Source organism: Erythrolamprus reginae, chromosome Z (genome assembly GCF_031021105.1).
Source record: "Erythrolamprus reginae isolate rEryReg1 chromosome Z, rEryReg1.hap1, whole genome shotgun sequence".
In the NCBI taxonomy this organism is placed as follows: Eukaryota; Metazoa; Chordata; class Lepidosauria; order Squamata; family Dipsadidae; genus Erythrolamprus; species Erythrolamprus reginae.
In genome coordinates, this window is record NC_091963.1 from 134,433,129 (window position 1) to 134,450,880 (window position 17,752).

Consider the following 17,752-nt stretch of genomic DNA (forward strand, 5'->3'; position numbering starts at 1 on the left):
GGGGGTGGAGCGGCGGCGACGGGGATTTTCGTTTTTGACGGCAGCCAAAAATAAAGAGGGCCGGCTGTCTGCCTGCCATTCCCTTTAATTCTCTTTTTCGGTTTCATTTAAAGGGGATGCGCGCGCATGGGAAGAGAACGGCAGCCCAAAGAGAAGAGAGAGAAGCGAAGCGGGGCGGGGAGAAGCTTTCCCCAACCGCTGGTTCACGCAGCGAAGGAAGCTGAAAGTTGCGAAGGGCCCAAGGGCAAACACCCCCCCCCCCCCCGTGTTAAAGTGAATGGAGAACAGGTACAGGTGAGAATCCCTCCTAGAAGCGGATACGCAGCCGCCGGACAAGCGCCGGGGTTCTGCCCGGGGATGAGCAGGAACTTACATGCCTCTGGGAGGGGGACAAAGAATCCAAAGTGAAGGGAGGAGGAGGGAGGGCAGTGAATCCGGATTGTAGTAAAGGGGTGGGGCGGTGCGGGGGTGGGTGGGTGGACTCCCTTGGCTTCTGGCACCGGGCACGCAGCCAGCCAGCCAGCCAGCCAGCCAAGCTCCGCGCAAAGCTTCACTCGCGCAAAGCTTCGCCAGCTCCCCACTATTGTTCTCCGCGCTCTGCGCAGCCGGAGATAGAGGATTTCGGGGTGAAGAGGACGGCGCCGTTTATGCCCCTGGCCAGCCGGGCTCCAACACATGGTTTCTACACGTAAAGGCGGGTGGTTAGATGGAGGGGAAGGAAGCGAAGGTAGTGGGACCGACGTGGGTTCTTCTGGAAGGTTGGGGCAGACAGGCCGATTTCCCGGAGATCCCGGTTTCCTTGGGAAGGTTAAGGGACAGGGTCTGCTAGTAAGCAAGGTGAGGCGCTGTAATGATAGTTTGCAGTAGTAGGGGAATTGCCCGGGACGTGATAGGAGTTGCAATCCAATCCATTGGGCAGGGACTATTGAGATTTCAAATGGCCTTCCCTGAGTAAGGGAAGAAATCTCAGCCACTTTTAATTGTCAACTGGAGATAACTGCACATTCAAAAGCTGGTCTAGTTAAAAACAAAATCTATTCACCAATATAGATTATTTAGCTATCTATTTAGCATAGACTGGAGGATGCCGTTGCAATGCAATTTAGTATATGGCATTTCATACATGGGCTAGCAATATAAACTAACATATTATTTTAATTTTTTTTATTTATTTATTTTGTCCAATACACAATAATACACCATGAAGATAATAGAGGACACCTTCCAGGAAATAGAATTAGAGAAAGATTATCCAGTACTGCACATTATAGGGCTTTCAGAGGTTCTCCTGCTGGTCCATTTTTCTGGGGTGGCAAGTAGGGAGGCTTTGTAGATCACCCTTCATCAACCTCTTAAGAATTGGGACACAAGGAAGACCCATAGATCAGCTTCGAGTCAGGACTGTAGCTCTAGAAAGGTAGGAATTATAGTGCTGAGGCCAGCTGGCTTAAGGGAAGCCTAGCAGGGATTCCCAGCTGGTTTCTTGATTCATGGGCGAGAGATTTTTTACATCTTGCCTTGTTCTGCTCAGGGCAGTGGGATTCACACATCACATAAGCTCTAATTTTATTTGGTTTTGGCATCAGCCTAAATATATCAGGCAAGCCAATGGTGGAATCTGGTTTATGACTACTGAAATGCGGAAACAAATTTAGTTCCTGGCAACATATAGATAGAACACCATGTCCCAGATTTGTCTGGTCTTTTGCTCATTATTGCAGACTTTAGTTGAAAACATATATCCTAGTAGCTGTTGATTTCTCCACAATGGTCAGTTTTTTGTAAAAAGGTCAGGGGAAAAATGCCCTTGAGTTACATTTGACTCCTGGGAGATAAATGGGCACAAGCCCACACAATCATGCAGCTTTCCTGGCATGTGTAGACATTACTTGCCATTGTCTTCTTACAATGCGCTAACCTAAAGTTCTGGGGTTCCCTGGTGCTCCCTCCAGCTATTAACTACAATGAATTCAGCTTATAATATCTGAACCTGGATAAAGGCCGCAGGGTGCTGTCATTGATTGAGCAAAATATCATTTAGCCGAGATCCATTACAGTGTTCCCTCGATTTCCGCTGGGGATGCGTTCCGAGACCGCCTGCGAAAGTCGAATTTCCGCAAAGTAGAGATGCGGAAGTAAATACACCATTTTTGGCTAGGGACAGTATCACAAGCCTTCCCTTAACACTTTAACACCCTTAAATTACCATTTCCCATTCCCTTAACAACCATTTATTCACCATTATTACTGGTACTCACCATTGAATAAGACACCTAGTGATCCTGATATTTATAAACATAATTATTTATTAACAATAATTATTTTATTTGTTATTTATTTGCAAACATTATTAGTTTGGTGATGACATATGACATCATCGGGTGGGAAAAACCGTGGTATAGGGGAAAAAACCATGAAGTATTTTTTAATTAATATTTTTTTAAAAACCGTGGTACAGTATAGGCTATTCACGACGTTCGAACCCGCGAAAATCGAGGGAACACTGTATTTTGTTACATTGATATGTGGATCATCAGAGATTAGGTGACACAGAGTCATTTTGGTTTCCTAACAACCACAGGGATCTTCTCCATATTATGTCCTCTGGCCTAAGTGAGTGAGTATAACAGCATGCAAATGAATGAGGAAATCAAATTTGGATGCCAAGTTTCTTGCCAGATCAGGTTCTCTTATGCCAACCCTTCCCCACCCTAAAATTAGGAAACGAGACATTAGACTCCTATTATTTATTTATTTGTTTGTTCAAATTTGTATGTCGCCCAACTTCCAAAGGACTCTGGGCAGCTCACAATCAAAAATAAAACATACAATGTAATATTGAAACACCTTAAAAACAATCTAAAACAATTTAAAACCAACGATTAAAAACAGTTAAAAACCATGCATATCGTTAATGGCTGAATCCCAATAGTGTACCATCAGATTAATGGCCCCAAGCCTGCCAGAAAAGCCAGGTCTTTACAGCTTTCCGGAAGGCCAGTAGGATCTAAGGAGGCAGCTGGTTCCAAAGAGTAGAAGCAGCTACAGAGAAGGCCCTCTCCTGCGGGCCCACCAGCTGACACTGTTTAGCTGACGGGACCCAGAGAGGACCAACTCTGTGGTCCTTTATCGGTCACTTGAACCTATGTGGCAGAAGGCGGTCTCGAAGATAGTCTGGCTCTAACCCATGTAGGGCTTTAAAGGTAATGGTCAACACCTTGAATTGCGCCTGGAGACCAATCAGGAGCCAGTGCAGTCCACAGAAAATTGGCGTAGTGTGGGTGTAACTAGGTGCACCCCCTAACAGCTTGAGCGGCTGCATTCTGGACCAGCTGTAGTCTCTGGATGCTCTTCTAGAGTAGCCCCATATAGAATGCATTGCAATCTAACCACGAGGTGACAAGAGCCTCTTGATTCAAGTAGGGTTGCAATTGGTGCACTAGGCGAACCTATGCAAAGGTCCCCTTAGTCACCACTGTCAGATGTTGGTGTAATCCTAACTGCGTTAGGATGACACCCAAATTGCAAACCCATTCTGAGGGGGGGAATTTTTTCCCCGCCCAGAACCAAAGATGGAAAATCAGTGTGATCTTTCAGAGGCAATACCCACAACCACTCAGTCTTGTCAGGGTTATGTTTGAACCTGTTAACTCCCATCCAGACCCTCACAGCCTCCAGGCACTGCCACATCACACCCACAGCTTCCCTTTATCTCCACGGGGTGGAGATATATAACTGGGTATCATCAGCATATTGCTGATACCTCACCCCACGTTGTCGGATGATCTCACCCAGCAATTTCATGTAGATGTTAAGTAAGAGAGGCGAGGGGACCGAACTCTGGGGCACAGAACCCCACAGAAGAGGGGCCAGGGGCTTGGCCTCTCTCCTACCAACACTGACAGTGACCGACCAGAGATAGGAAGAGAACCACCATATTACGATGCCTCCCACTCCCAACTCCCTTAGTTGTTGCAGGAGGATACCACGGTCAATGGTATTAAAAGCCGCTGAGAGGTCAAGCAGCACCAAGATAGATGAGTGACTTCTATCTCAGGCTAACTAGAGATCATTCATCAGAGTGACCAAATCAGTTTCTGTGCTGTAGCCAGGTCTGAAGCCCAACTGAAAAGGGTCTAGATAAACTGTTTCATTCAACGACCGTAGGAGCTGGAGTGCCACCACTTTCTCTACAACCTCTCCCACAAAGGGTAGGTTGGAGACTGAACAAAAGTTATTCAATTCAGCTGGATCCGGGGGAAGGCTTCTTTAGGAAGGGCCTTACAATCACTTCTTTTAATGTTGCGGGAAGGACCCCTCCGTCAAGGTGTTAACCAAAGCCTGGAGCCACTCTTGTGTCACCTCCTTGCTGGCCAAAACCAGCCAGGAGGGGCATGGGTCCAATAAAAAAATGAAGGAACTCGTCACTCCTATAACCTTGCCAACATCCTTAGGAGTCACAGGACCAAATTCATCCCACACAACAGGACTAAGATCTACCCGTCTTCTTGTCCAATCAGAGTCCAGGTCCCTCTGAATCTGGGTGACTTTATCCGCCAGAAACAAAGCAAATTTCTCAGCTGTACCTTGCAAGGGCTCCTCCGCTCCCTCCACATTGAGGAGGAAATGGTCAACATAAAAAGGGTGGCTGGGCGTGAATCCACGGATGCAATACATGCGGAAAATGCAAACATTTTGCTGCCCGTATTGCCAGTAGGTAAGTCCTAATGAAGGCTCTTAGCAGTGTTCAGTCAGATTTGGTGTTATTGGTTCAGATTTGGTGTTATTGGTTCGCCAGCGTCGCTCTAGACATCTCTTCTGGCGCTTCATCTCCCAGAGTTCCTTGGTGAACTAAGGAGCTCTCCTGGATCCACCGCCACGGAAAGGTTGCAAAGGCGTAATCCGGTCTAATGTTGTTGCCTTATTCCATGCCACTACCAGAGACTCAACCAGAGTGGACAAGGGAGTTGGGTTTTTCCCTAAGCTCCCTCTGGAACTCTTCAGAGTCTATTAGGCGTCTGGGGCGGAACCACTTAACCACTCTATTCTCCCTGTGAGTGAGTTCTGGCTCCCATTCAATTTGTTCTTGCTTGGTTCTCGCAATTTACACATCTCTTTTCTGCCTCCTTCAGGGACAGATGCTGGGGACTAGCCAATGGAGATCCAGCTAGTAACAGTGAAGGAAGAGATTGGATCAATTCTGCCCCCTGCATGCCCCTTGTGCCAGGAAGACCTGCCAAGCCTTGCTGGTCCCCACGAGCAACTCCCCCAATGCCAGGGGTGTAGAAACCTCCTTTTAGAGCCGCAGAGCTGGTTGTCCAGCAGTATTGAGGCTGTGGTGCTCCCTGTTGAGAGGCCTTACAGCTGCTCCTTCTGCCCCAAACGCTTCAAGAGGGCATCAGACCGACGTGATCACGAACGAGTGCATACTGGTGAAAGGCCGTATGAATGTGGCATCTGTGGCAAGCGCTTCACTCAGAGCTCAGTATTATCTGGCCACATGCGCATTCACACCGGCGAACGGCCTTTCCACTGCAGTGTCTGCTTTAAATCTTTCAACAACGGCTCCAATTTCCGCAAGCACCAACGCATTCACAACCCATCGTCTGGGTACAGTGAAGAGAGAGCCGGCGGGACGGACTGCAATTCTTTGCCTGGAAAGAAACTGGAGCAAATGGAAGGAGATGGTGGCAGAAATCTAAGCCGTACTCTTTTGTTGAACCAAGGCAGCTGTCAGCCCATCAAAGGGTTAAGAGAAGGCAAAAACAAGGCTGATCAAAACCTCCAAGGCGGGCAAAGTTGCTTTTATAACACTAGGCTAAGCCAAGAGGACTTCTGCCCCAGCAGCCAAGGACATCCAGATGGTAGAATGGATACATTCAAGAGGATGGGACTGCAACGGGATGATGCCAATCTTGCTATGAGTCAGGACAGCCGAGATGCTCTTAAGGCAGATGCTCTGAAACGGGCAACCGATAGCAATGGGCATACTGGGGAACTGGGTGGGAACAACAATTGCTGCTACAGCCAAGAAGTCCTTCCCAAGGGCCATAGCTTCAAACAACTGTCAGAGGCAAGCACTGAAAATCCTACGGAAGGCTCGAGGCAGAGCAGAGCAGGGAAAAGCCACATTCAGGAAGAACAGAAGCAAGTGGTCGACAGCTGCCCTGATAAGCTACAGCTAGTCAGTGGCAGCAGCTGTGGGAAAGGCTTCTTGCCAGTCAGGAACAACGGGGCCTCTGCCCATAAGCTGAATCAAGAGGGCTCCGAGAGGAGCTTCGGAGCAAGGAGGCCAAGTGGCCTCAGGGGGCTCAAGCAGAGCAGAGGGGGAAGAGGAGGTACAGAGATGAGGCAGAACAGTAGAGGGGAATGTGAGGCTGGGGGACTCGATGGAAGCAAAATTTTTGTTTCTGAGCCAGAGGAAAACAATAGCCAGGGAGCTTCTCTCGGAGGCCTTAGGGAAAGAGAGCTGACTCAAGAGAGTGGCACCTATGGAGACTTTCAAACACCTGCCCCCAAAAATCGGAATGTCCTCAAAGTAGAATCGCCTACGTGGCCCAAAGATGGCATAGCCTGGGAAGATCCTGCCTCAGAAGTGGATGACACTGAAGGCTCTTCTCCCAGTCTGAAGGCTACAAAATCACCTTGGCGATTGGAGAATCTTGACTCATGTCCCATATCTTGCAATGCCTGTGGGCCTCAGGGATGCCACCCTTTGCAGGATCAGCTTGGAAGCACTGCTCAACATAGGGAAGATAAGGAGAGGACCACCTCATGGTTTTTTTCCCCAGCTCAGGAGCCCTCTGATGGACGTGCACCGTCTATGCTTGAATCCAAGCCGTTTCTCTGCTTTGCCTGCCCCAAACAGTTCCGCCGTGCCACAGACCTGAAAGAGCACCTAAGAGTGCACACCGGTGAAAGGCCCTTTGGCTGCAGTGACTGTGGTAAGCGGTTCACGCAGAGCTCAGCCTTAACCACTCACCGGAGACTGCACACTGGAGAGAAGCCCTTTGAGTGTGCGGTCTGTTGCCGACGTTTCAACAACTCCTCTAACTTTGCCAAGCATCGCCGAATACACGGGCCAGACAGCATGGGGCATAGGAGTAAAGCAGTGGAAAAAGAGCTCTGGAAGGTAAAACCACATTGATTTTGTTTTTCAGCAGGAATCCGTACATTGAAAAAGTAGAACGAAAAACCATGGAAGAAATTTGCTATTATAATACCGAATGTCAATTTTTGGTAAACAATTTTCCAGACAACTCAGCGCCTCCAGACGTTTGGAAATTCCATGTCTATGAACACCAACCAGCATGTTCAAAGTGGGCAATTGTGCCCCAAAGTATTGGAAAGCAGGTTGTTAGCTGGGACTTGGCATTTTCATAGGCAGGTCCATTGTACTCCACTTTTCTTGACTTGCTGCTTGATAAGCACAAACCAGACACTTTAGATTGCAATCAAATTGTGAATAACCAGAAACCCTTCAATGCAAAGGCTGGAAGGAATACGCAGATCTGTAATACATTTTGATCACACCATCCTGGGTTCGAGATCAGGCTTGAATTGAGTGACAGGGATCAGAACAGTTCCAGTTAATGTTCGGCCATCACCTAAAAATCAATCAAAATCATGTTTTGGCTTGGCATTACAGGTAGTTCTCCACTTAACAATCACAATTGGGACCAGAATTTCTGCTCAGTAAGTTGTGCACAACTTTTGCTACATTTTTTAGGCAAATCACTGCAGTTGTTTAATGTGATTTTTAGACAAATCTGACTTCCTCCCACCAACTTGTCGGAAGTCACCTGGGAAGGTCGCAAATGGTGATCATGGGACACTGTGGCCATCATAATTACATGCCAGTTTCCAAGTGCCCAAATTTTGAACACTTGGCCATAGGACTATTTGCAATTGTCATAAATGTACTGGTTGTAAGCCACTTTTTATATGCTGTTGCATCTTCGAACAGTTGCTAAATAAACAGTTTGTCAGCAGAGGACTACCTGCTTATTAAACTGAAGCTAATGAACAAAAGCCTTAAAATTTGTACTAACGCCTGTGTGTGGGGCATAGAATGGAAAACAGACTTTGATAGATTTGGGGATTGCCTGTTGCCCTTCTTGCTAGCTCAATAGACAGTGTGCTCAGCCAGTGCGAGTAACACAGGATGCTGTGCAAACTCACCCAACTTAGTAAAGTTAGTAAATCTTAGAGCCAGGGTGGCGCAGCAGGTAGAATGCTGTAGTGCAGGCCACTGAAGCTGACTGTAGATCTGTAGGTCGGCGGATTGTGGGGGCAATAGGCTGGCTCTGGTAAAAAGTGCTATTGCTAACATGTTATAAGCCACCCTAAGTCTAAGGAGAAGGGCGGCATAAAAATTGAATAAATAAATAAATCGTGGTTCTGTTAACTATAAGCTAGCATGTTATAAGAACATAGCTATGTTGTGGTCAGATGTCTGCACTTCTTACAAAAAAAAAAGTTACCTACAAATTTAATGTACCTGGGAAGTGAATAGTTTGTGTTGAATTTCTAAACTTATCCCATGGAATCAAACTGGCCTTAATTATGACTTTATATTTTATGTTGGCATAGAATATAATTTTGCAATACATACAGGGTGTGTTCCAAAAGTAATGCAATTGAATTTCCCGCGCCACTCCTATTGGTCCTTCTAGGTTAGTAAAAATGAGGGACCCGGTTGTAGAGCAAAATATCCTGATGTTTAGAGGGCTATAAAGTGCTGTAAAGCTATATATAAGTCTAAGTGCTATTGTAAATCCAAGCATGTGAAAAAAATAGTTGATATCAGCACAATTTACATACAAATCTTATTGAAAATTCTATATAAAGGAGTGAATGACCTTTTTAAAAAATTAAAATCCTGTATTGCTACCCAACGGATTTCTGACTCAATCCACATACATTTTTGTTAATTGAAGTGAAACAGTCGTTTTCCATTTTTGAAGGAACTTTATAAAGATCTATAAACTTAAGATAAAAATATTTCTCAATTCATTTTAAAATGCCCATGGTGGATTCTCAACTACCTTCCACATGACCTGCATACATGAATGACCCTGGCCAATGTTGGTAGTATTCTACTAGATCCCATGATGTAAATTCAGGGATGGTTTTAATCCACCTTCCCTACTGGTTTGCAAATGTGTGTATGCATTCCACGCATGCACTTTAATCATGCGTGAGCCTTCTGCACATGTGCTCAGCCTCAAAAACATGCAAATAGGATAGCATAGAGCTGAGGGGTGAGGTGGGTGGGCCACCCGTGATTACTGCTATTGGTTCGTGTGAACCTGTCTGAAGCAGCTGAATGCCACCTCTGAAGAATATATCAAACTCCATTTCAATCTGTATCCTCAAATTTTTCCACAACGCTTCATCTCATTATTAATTTACAACAATAGATGAGCATGCATAAATGTTTCTTAACACCTTTGTTGCAATAGGAATCTGATCTGTCTAATTTAAGAATAAGGTGATGTAAAAGGTTTATTCTCCCTAGTGTCTGAAGTTGCTCCCACCTGCAGAAGAGGTTTTGAGCAAATAAAAATAAGAATTGCTGGAGAAAACAAACCACATCTCAAAGAATGAAAGCCCTTTTCCTCTGCAAGAGAGAAGATATATTTGTACCAGGATCACTTTTATCTATCTGGCTGAGTGAATAGAGTTTTCTTTTACACAGGATAGCAATGATTCAAAAGCATCTTCCATTTCTTGCTTTACTTTTCCCCCCATTACTTTGAGAATTATAAAAGTAGTTATTCTGCGCTAATTCTAACAGTACACTCACATTGTTTGAAGGAATGTCTTCTTAACATCAGCTTGTAAGACAACCTGGCTTAGCACAAACAATATCCAAATTTTTTTTTAATGTTTGTTTAGCCTGTACATTGTAAATCAGACACTTTTAAAATGATTGCTTGGCTTAAAACACAAAACACACCCCCATTCCCCCACCCCCGACTGAGAAACACACGCTGTACAGTTCCCAAGGGGTACAATGAGGGAAGAAGGGACAGGTTACCATTTTGGGTCCATCAGCCGTGTGGACAAGAATAAGGTCCTATACATATTTTAGTACACATTATCATAGGGACATAAACCTTGGCATTAAAAGAACTGCATTTCCTGCACTCTGGCCAATGGGGAAAGGAGGGGAGGTTATTAAAAAGAAGTATTTATATAGAAATTATGTATTTATATATCTGTATTAATATAAAAAGTCATTAGCTAACATGATTGCAATGGGTTGGGTCCTACCAGTGGCATACTCTTCATTCTGAGCTTGCAATTGTCACTAGATGTTCAAGTCCATCTCTCTTATGGGATGAGAAAGGAGAGTACAGGACAACAGTATCAGTCAGAGAACTATAGAATCCACGTTCCTGAAAGAACAGGAGTGTTGAAGAAGTTCTGAGAAGTAGGCTGTGTATCAGGTGGCATCTCAAAAAGCAAAATCAGGTCTGATGCCAGCAAAAGTTGGAATATCTTCCCTGCCCTCTGCTTCATAGTTCCAGAATGAAGCAAACAAAGCCAAGCAGACGGTGGGCATCTGTAGGATATCCAGCATCCTAGTGATGCACATTCAGGATTAACAATCCATCCAAGAACATATGCACGACAGGAGAATATATGATGGAAAAGATGGTTGATCATTCTTGATTACATACTCCAAACCTATTGATTCTTCAAAAGAACTCAATTTCCCAACTACAATTAAAAGCCAGACTTTATCTCAACTTGCTGTTCCCTTAAAAACTCTTCCCACACAACTCTGTCCATAGAATACTGCCTTTTAGCCCCTTGCTCTGAACTCGATTAGTCCTCATACCTTCTAAATCAGCGGTTCTCAACCTTTTCTTCACCATGGATCTCCTTTAATTACTTTTGTGGCCACAAACCATGGTCACAGACCCCCAAGATTTAAAATCATAACATTTTTTAAGCCTTTGCAGATCCTGTGATGACATTGCGGCTCCACAGGGATCTGAGGACCACAGATTGAGCATTACGGTTCTAGATAAACTGGAGATTCTATGTATTTTGTCACTAATACATTTTGAAGTGCATGAATTGCTTCTCAACAAATACAACAGAGGAAAGAGATTTGAACAAATGAAATGGTTCCTAGGATGAGGAATGGATGTAAATAATCCTGACAGTAATAGTGATCAGATATGTCCCTAATAACAAACAGTCTTCCCACCCATCAAGTATTAAATTGGCTAGCAAAATAAAAATTGCAGGTGTTTTGCACTCTCGGCTTCTTCTGTTTGTCAACCATACACTGAAAAAGTAAATATATTTCCGCTTTTGCCATTTTTGAAATTTTGGGCTCAATTGTGTTTGTAAATCAAGGACTACCTATACTGAACTCAGTTCTATTTGCAAATTATGAAGGCAGGGAAGAAAAATTCTAAATGGGGAAACAAAAACGGCAGGCTGAAGTATAGCCGCCACCCCCCCCAATTCACTGAATTTCAATGACAAATTCAGACTTTTAACAATTTAGTAAGAAGATAAAACAAGAACCTCCAGTTGCAATCACTTCTGGAGATAGAAGAGGAACCAGTATGTTTCAGACTAGATGCTAATCTAACTAGACCAATTCAAAGTGGACATGATTTGCTCCCGCGCTTAGCCAACAAGGAAATTGTCTGAAAGGCTGGAAAAACATTTTAGTCTTCTTCCCATCTCTTTTACCATCTTTGCACTCTTCATCACACTTCTAATATTTGCCCCGTCAAATTCTGCGGCAATTCCTGCAAGAAAGCATTTGTAATAGTGCCTTTCACCAATACTGCTGCTACCCATCCCTCCTCTTCCCAACGTGCTCACTGAGCATAGTGAGTGATTAGCTATTGTAGACCAAGACTGCTGGGGGTTTGGGGCAGGTTCTGCAAACTCCAATTCAGTTCTCTACTGCTCAAAAAGCCTTTGGCCACTTTTCCCCTTCTAGGCACTGGACAACCAAATTTAAACAGTACATCTTTGGATCCTCATAATCACAGATTGCCACTCGCCAATCTGGGAACTATGGGTGTCAGCAAGTGGGTGGCAGACCAAAAGCAACACTAAGGAGCTTTGAGGCAGCCATCTGCTCGGAGAGATGCTCTCACTTTGCTAGAGTGGAAATGCTGAAATTACTTCCTATTGTACTGTCAGCTTGGGTTACAAGAGGGGAAGGAAGCGGGAATTACCTGTGTGGTCTCCACAGTACACAAGCGAGCCTGTTTTTAGAACTCTTTGGTTGCATCTAGCAAATTAAATTTCCCCTCCAGTCTATTTAAAGGTGTGTCCAATGTCTACAATTTGCTGGAGGAGGATTGAGGAGGAAAGGTTATTGGGGGAAGTTAGAGACTTTGCAAGGTTTGGGGTTTTTTTTTTACTCATGCCTGATCAGCATTCTCCACTTCAGGTGCAGCGAGGATCCATTTAGACTGGTGCCATTTATGTTATAAAAGGGGGCTTTGCATTTGTTCAGATTTGATAAGGTGCTTCTGAGTGCTTGGGGCAATGAACACAACACCCGTTACTGACTTTTAGACATTTCCAATAGCCATACATCTCCAGCAGTCACACAATCGTTGTGTTTGTGCTTTGAAGAAGAACCTTTTTGGAATCAAACCTGAAGCATTATACGAGTCTAATAACCACAGGGTTATAAGGCGAGGGCAGTTGGCTCAATGAATTATGTGGATACACCATGTTACTAGGAAAGGCTTATGGATCAAACCAGGAGATGCAGGAGCAGCTGAGCAGCCAAAGCATTGTGCAATCCTGGTAGACCCACCAATTAAGTTTATTTTTCTCTCTCACACAATTTCATATCCAACGTTCAGTGGTGGCCAGAAGGAAAGCTAACATTAGGGAAGGCTAACAATGTACAGTCACAGCTCTTATTCCAAACCCACATTCCATTTTAGGGCTCAAAGTAAGGTATTATTCACACATGAGTTCATCTATATTAAGTCCAACAGATTAGGAAGAGCATTGAGCACAAAGGAAGAGAGCGAACCCAAGGAGCCTAGCCTACTTCTGTTATTTCCTCTCTACTCCCGATGGGCCAACTTGAAGAATTTAAAAAAGCATACAATACAATTATCCTGGGGTTTTGCTTCTTCAGAGGTGTATAATGGGAACAGTAACAATTCCAAATGCTTTTTTTTTTAAACATTCAGTGCTCCCTAAATATGGAAAGTGGCATGCCACGGAAGCTTGGCTGGAAACCTTCTGGTTCAACTTTTCTTTTGTAGATAAAGTTTTTGTGAACCTCCATTTGCATCGTGAACTGGTACTGTTCTGGAGGCAGGGATATAATAGAAATGTTATGGCACGACAGCATTTAGACAACAGGTGCCACACGCTAGACAATTCAAGCAGACTCAGTTAACTTTCATACTGCCCACAGCCATATCTCACTACCTTCCCAGGTCTTAAAAAAAATTGAGAACTAGCCTATTTTCTTTATACATATGAAGAAAGGACACTAATTAAAAGTCTTTCTCAGAATGCAAGCAAGGCTTACCTAATACAGATTACATAGTTGAGTTTACACAAGATTGGTGGACATTCCTCCTCAAGTGCTGTATCGTGCTCCTTCCTGTCTCATTCCCAAATGAGTGAATTAGGCCTAACTTCTCCCTAGGCAAAAGGGATTAACAGGAAGCACCACCTCTTCTTGTGAACTGAAATGCCATATGGTTTCCATTCCAGAACATAGACTTCAACTGGGGGGAAAAAGTCATACTATAACCTTATTTGCTCCCATTTGCACAGAAGCAGGAAGAAACTTTCATCCCCAAAACAATGTGGCCATGCCTGATAGGCAAAGGTCACTTCTATGATTGCTATCTCCATCTCCCTTTCCCCAGGCAATTAATTTAAAAATCTGGAGTGGTCAAGATATTCTGTTAGAGAGCTGAAATCTAGCAAGTAACTGGCGGCTGGCTACCTCTTATTAATTACTCTATCTTTACGATTCATTCTTGTCTCTTATCTGGCTTGTCCTGCTCTTGACTTTATGATTTGATGACTCTTGCAAATTAGTGCCCAACAGGAGCATCTCACTGCTAGCGAGCACATCTCATTTTCTATGCATGGAAATGCCTTGCCGTTATGGCTCACAGAAACCTGGAACTAGCTTCATATCCCATCCTACAGTACCAAGATACGGACCACCCTTTTTTTTTTTCCTGGTGCTACTATTTCAACATTAGGGCTGTTCCTTATGGGCCCCCATGGCAGCAAAACGCTCCATCTTGTGAATGTGGCGGTGCTTTTTGAGGCCATAAGTATTGGAGAAGGCTTCTCCGCAGGTGCTGCATTTGAAGGGCCGTCCTCCCTGATGAGCCTGGAGGTGTTTGCTAAAATACTTGGGGTCTTTGAAGAGCTTGAGGCAGGCTCCACATCTTAATTCACGTTTAGCATCATGGGAGCGTTGGTGACGCAGAATGGATGACAGATAGAAGAAGCTCTTAGAGCAGCGGTCACAGCGGTAGACTTTTTCTCCCAGGTGGACCCGCTGGTGTTCCAAAAGGTTACTACGGTAGCGGAAGGTCTTGCCACAAGTAGGGCAGCGCTGAGGCCGGGCAACTACGTGAAGGCGCTGGTGTTCTGCCAGACTGGACGACTGGGCAAAGCGCTTGTTACAGAGGGCACACTTGTAAGCACGCTCACCTGTGTGGACCACTTTGTGTTGGCGCAGGTACCACGAGCGCAGAAAACCACGGCCACAGACAGTGCAGCGGTACGGGCGCTCCTCGGTGTGGCAGCGCTGGTGACGCATGAGAAGGGCTGCCTCCCAGAAGCGCTTGCCACAGACTGGGCAAGAGAAATGTCGCTTTTGCAAGTGTGTGCGACGATGCAACAGCAAATCATAAGCTCCGGCAAAACTCTGTCCGCAGACTGAGCAGGCCAATGTGCGACGCACCAGATGCACATACTTGTGAGTCACAAGTCCCAGGAAATGCTTGAAGGTCTGGCCACAGATAGAGCAGGAGAAACGTTCTCCACTTGGCAAGGTCGGATGATCTTCATAGGATGACATGTTCTCCCCACTAGCCAGCCCGTTCTCTAGTGGGGCAACAGCAGCTGCTGTTTCATCTGGTGGTATAAGTCTCTCAGGAGCAGCTTGGTGGACGAGTTTGTGCCACATGAGATTCTCAATGAAACCAAAGCATTTGCCACAGACATCACACGGGTAGGGCTTCTCGGCCACATGGACCTCTTTGTGGCTCATGACATGAAAAAGATCGGGAAAGCGCTCTCCACAGTCAGAACAGCCATAGGTTAGTCCCTCAGGGGGTGGAGGGAGAGAAGGGCCCATGGGGGTCAGGGAGGGCCCCATGGGTGGTAAAGAACAAGGTAGCTGCAATCGGTGAATCTGCTTGTGCCGAGTTAAGCTTTGGGGGTAACCAAACACTTTCCCACATATTTCACATTTGTACGGTCTCTCCCGAGTATGCACAACATGGTGTTTGCTGAGGTGAAAAGATTCACGGAAACGCTTCCCACACACTGCGCACTGGTGAGGCTTCTCGCCTGTATGGATCCGCTCATGGCGCTTTAGTGTCTCCCGTCGCCCAAAGCCACGGCCACAGATCCCACAGCAAAAATTCTTGCCTGCCGCTGTCCCCACCAGCAAGGGGTGAGCACCCAAGAGGCCGTAGGATGTTGGCTTGGTGTCTCCCTCAGAGCCTGTGCCTTGTGGGTCTTGTGGAAGGAGGTAGGCCCCCGGCGGCAGGTAAGACAAGGTATTAGTGCCATCCTTAGACAGCTGGGCACCCTCGTGTTGGAGCTGCCGATGACGTAGTAGATTCTGGGGAGCCACATAGCCCTTGCCGCAAATGTCACATTTGTACTCTGGTCGTGGAGGTAAACTTCCAGGAGGAGCGTGAGTGGCCTGGTGCTTGAGGAGGTAGGAGGCATCCCGGAATTCTTTGCCACAAACCCCACACTGCACCCGTAGCAGGTCTGAATGTGTCCGCACGTGTCGTTTTAAGCTCTCGCGGCGATTAAAACTCTTCTGGCAGACGGAGCAGGAGAATGGCTTTTCACCAGTATGGATAATCTGATGCTGGTGAAGGTGACTTGGCTTTTTAAACACTTTCCAGCAGAGAGAGCAGGTAAAAGGACCTTCGGCTTGAGCTATGGCAGCACTGAGGGCCGATGTGGCTGATCCTCCAGATGGGGCAGCCACTGACTGAGGGTTGCCACTTTGGGAAGGAGGCTGGGCTGCCCCTTCAGCACCAGGTGCTGCTGTTATGCTGGCGGCAGCAGCGGCGGCGGCAGCTGCAGCCACCACATTGGCGGCTGCTACATTGACGGCCGCAGCGTTGGCAGCAGCTGCATTAGCAGCCGCAGCGTTGGCGGCAGCAGCAGCATCCTCAGTGTCTTTGTGACAACGGCGATGCCGGATGAGACTGGAAATATGGTTGTAGGTACGGCCGCAGGTGGTGCATTCGTATGGACGCTCGCCTGTGTGCACCAACATGTGCTGCACAAGATGGGATGACTGCTTGAATGACTTCTGGCACACGCCGCACGGGAAGCGCCGATCAATGAAATATTTCAGTCGGCGGAAATAGTTCTTATCATCTTTGCCTGCCTGACTGTCAGGAGTTACCGTGGCTGCAGCTGATGGGGGAGCCTGCCCACGTTTCAGGCTGCTGAAGAGATGCTGGTGGCCAGAAAGGTCTACGATGCCCCACTGAGGAGTGTTGTAAGCTGCAGCAGCTGCCGCTGCCGCTGCCGTACTGTCAAAGAGAGGCTGACCTGCTGTTGGTACCACAGCTGGAGTACTGTATGGTGGTTGCTGATGCTGCTGTTGCTGCTGCGGGGGTGGAGGTGGAGCAGGGCCCCCTGGTTCAGCTTTCTTGACTTGAATAGTACCAGATGAGGTGGCTGAGGAAGAAGAGGACGGGCCCTCAGCTTTGGGTTTAGATGTGCCAATGGTGGCAGGGACGCGGTCAAAGTGAGCAGGCGGACCAGCTGTTGGTGGCTGGGCATATTCATATTGTGGCTGTGGGCAAGGCAGGGCAGCAACGGCTTTGGCGTGTTCGTGGTTGTAGGCCTCCATAGGTTCAAAGCGCTGGTGGTTCAGGAACTCCAAGAAGTCAAAAGGGTAGCTCTGGAAATGCACACCCTCATCGCTTGCTGCATTGGCTTCCATCTCCACCCGGGAGGGGGCACTGCCTAGAGAAAGGGGAGAAAGACTATAGCAATATATATACGGGATACAGGTTATCCATATCAGCAGCTGCACAGTGGCAAGGGGTGTTTTCTTGTAATGTCAGAGACGCAGAGACGCAGTGAAGAAAATGTAATAGACCAAATTTAATGTCCATTGGAAGATAATTCAGCTGACCTCATGACAAAGCCAATGGATATAGAGAAACACAAGTATCTTGTGAAGCAATTTGGTTTAAATGCTGTCCAGCTATAAATTGGAGGATGTCAAGATATTAAAAAATTTAATAGCTGCAGCAAAAAGTGTTAAACAATGAGTAAGAACACACGGTTAAAGAGAGTAGGTCACCACATGAGGAAATTTGAGCTATAATTGGAATAAAGGTTTTTTTCTTGTTTTCCACATTTTTCTTCTGTGTAGTGAGTGTGCTCTCTGTCATTTACCTCATAACATTCCTGCTATGTTGATTTACGTGATGTTTGCCTATTTACTGTAAATATATTTATTTATATAAAATTGCAAGTTCGTGTCAGCGTCTCTGAC

General features: G+C 46.0%; 3 protein-coding genes across 7 annotated transcripts in view; 1 reads left to right on the forward strand and 2 right to left on the reverse strand.

Moving 5' to 3' along the window:
• ZNF784 (zinc finger protein 784) lies at positions 1 to 7,991 on the forward strand. Of its 3 annotated transcripts, none has more exons than XM_070728174.1 (2): positions 1 to 294; positions 5,133 to 7,991. In XM_070728174.1, the coding sequence occupies exon 2, from the start codon at positions 5,156 to 5,158 to the stop codon at positions 7,145 to 7,147; it is 1,992 nt and encodes a 663-aa protein (XP_070584275.1). In that variant the 5' UTR covers positions 1 to 294; positions 5,133 to 5,155; the 3' UTR covers positions 7,148 to 7,991. The 3 variants fall into 3 exon arrangements, with proteins under 3 accessions (XP_070584275.1, XP_070584276.1, XP_070584277.1); XM_070728175.1 differs by having other exon boundaries at positions 15 to 288; XM_070728176.1 differs by lacking the exon at positions 1 to 294 and adding an exon at positions 4,459 to 4,717.
• CCDC106 (coiled-coil domain containing 106) overlaps positions 1 to 17,752 on the reverse strand; it is a 62,224-nt gene that overhangs the window by 38,568 nt on the left and 5,904 nt on the right. The gene's annotated exons all lie outside the window — the stretch shown is intronic.
• The window catches only part of ZNF865 (zinc finger protein 865), a 21,142-nt gene continuing 6,128 nt past the window's right edge, over positions 2,739 to 17,752 (reverse strand). For 2 of the 3 annotated variants that reach the window (XM_070728171.1, XM_070728170.1), the window contains one exon: positions 2,739 to 17,214. In XM_070728171.1, coding sequence (XP_070584272.1) covers positions 14,234 to 17,191 — 2,958 coding nt within the window. In that variant the 5' untranslated portion in view covers positions 17,192 to 17,214 and the 3' untranslated portion in view covers positions 2,739 to 14,233. Of the gene's footprint in view, positions 17,235 to 17,752 lie in introns of all 3 variants that reach the window. The other variant, XM_070728173.1, reaches the window with a different exon arrangement.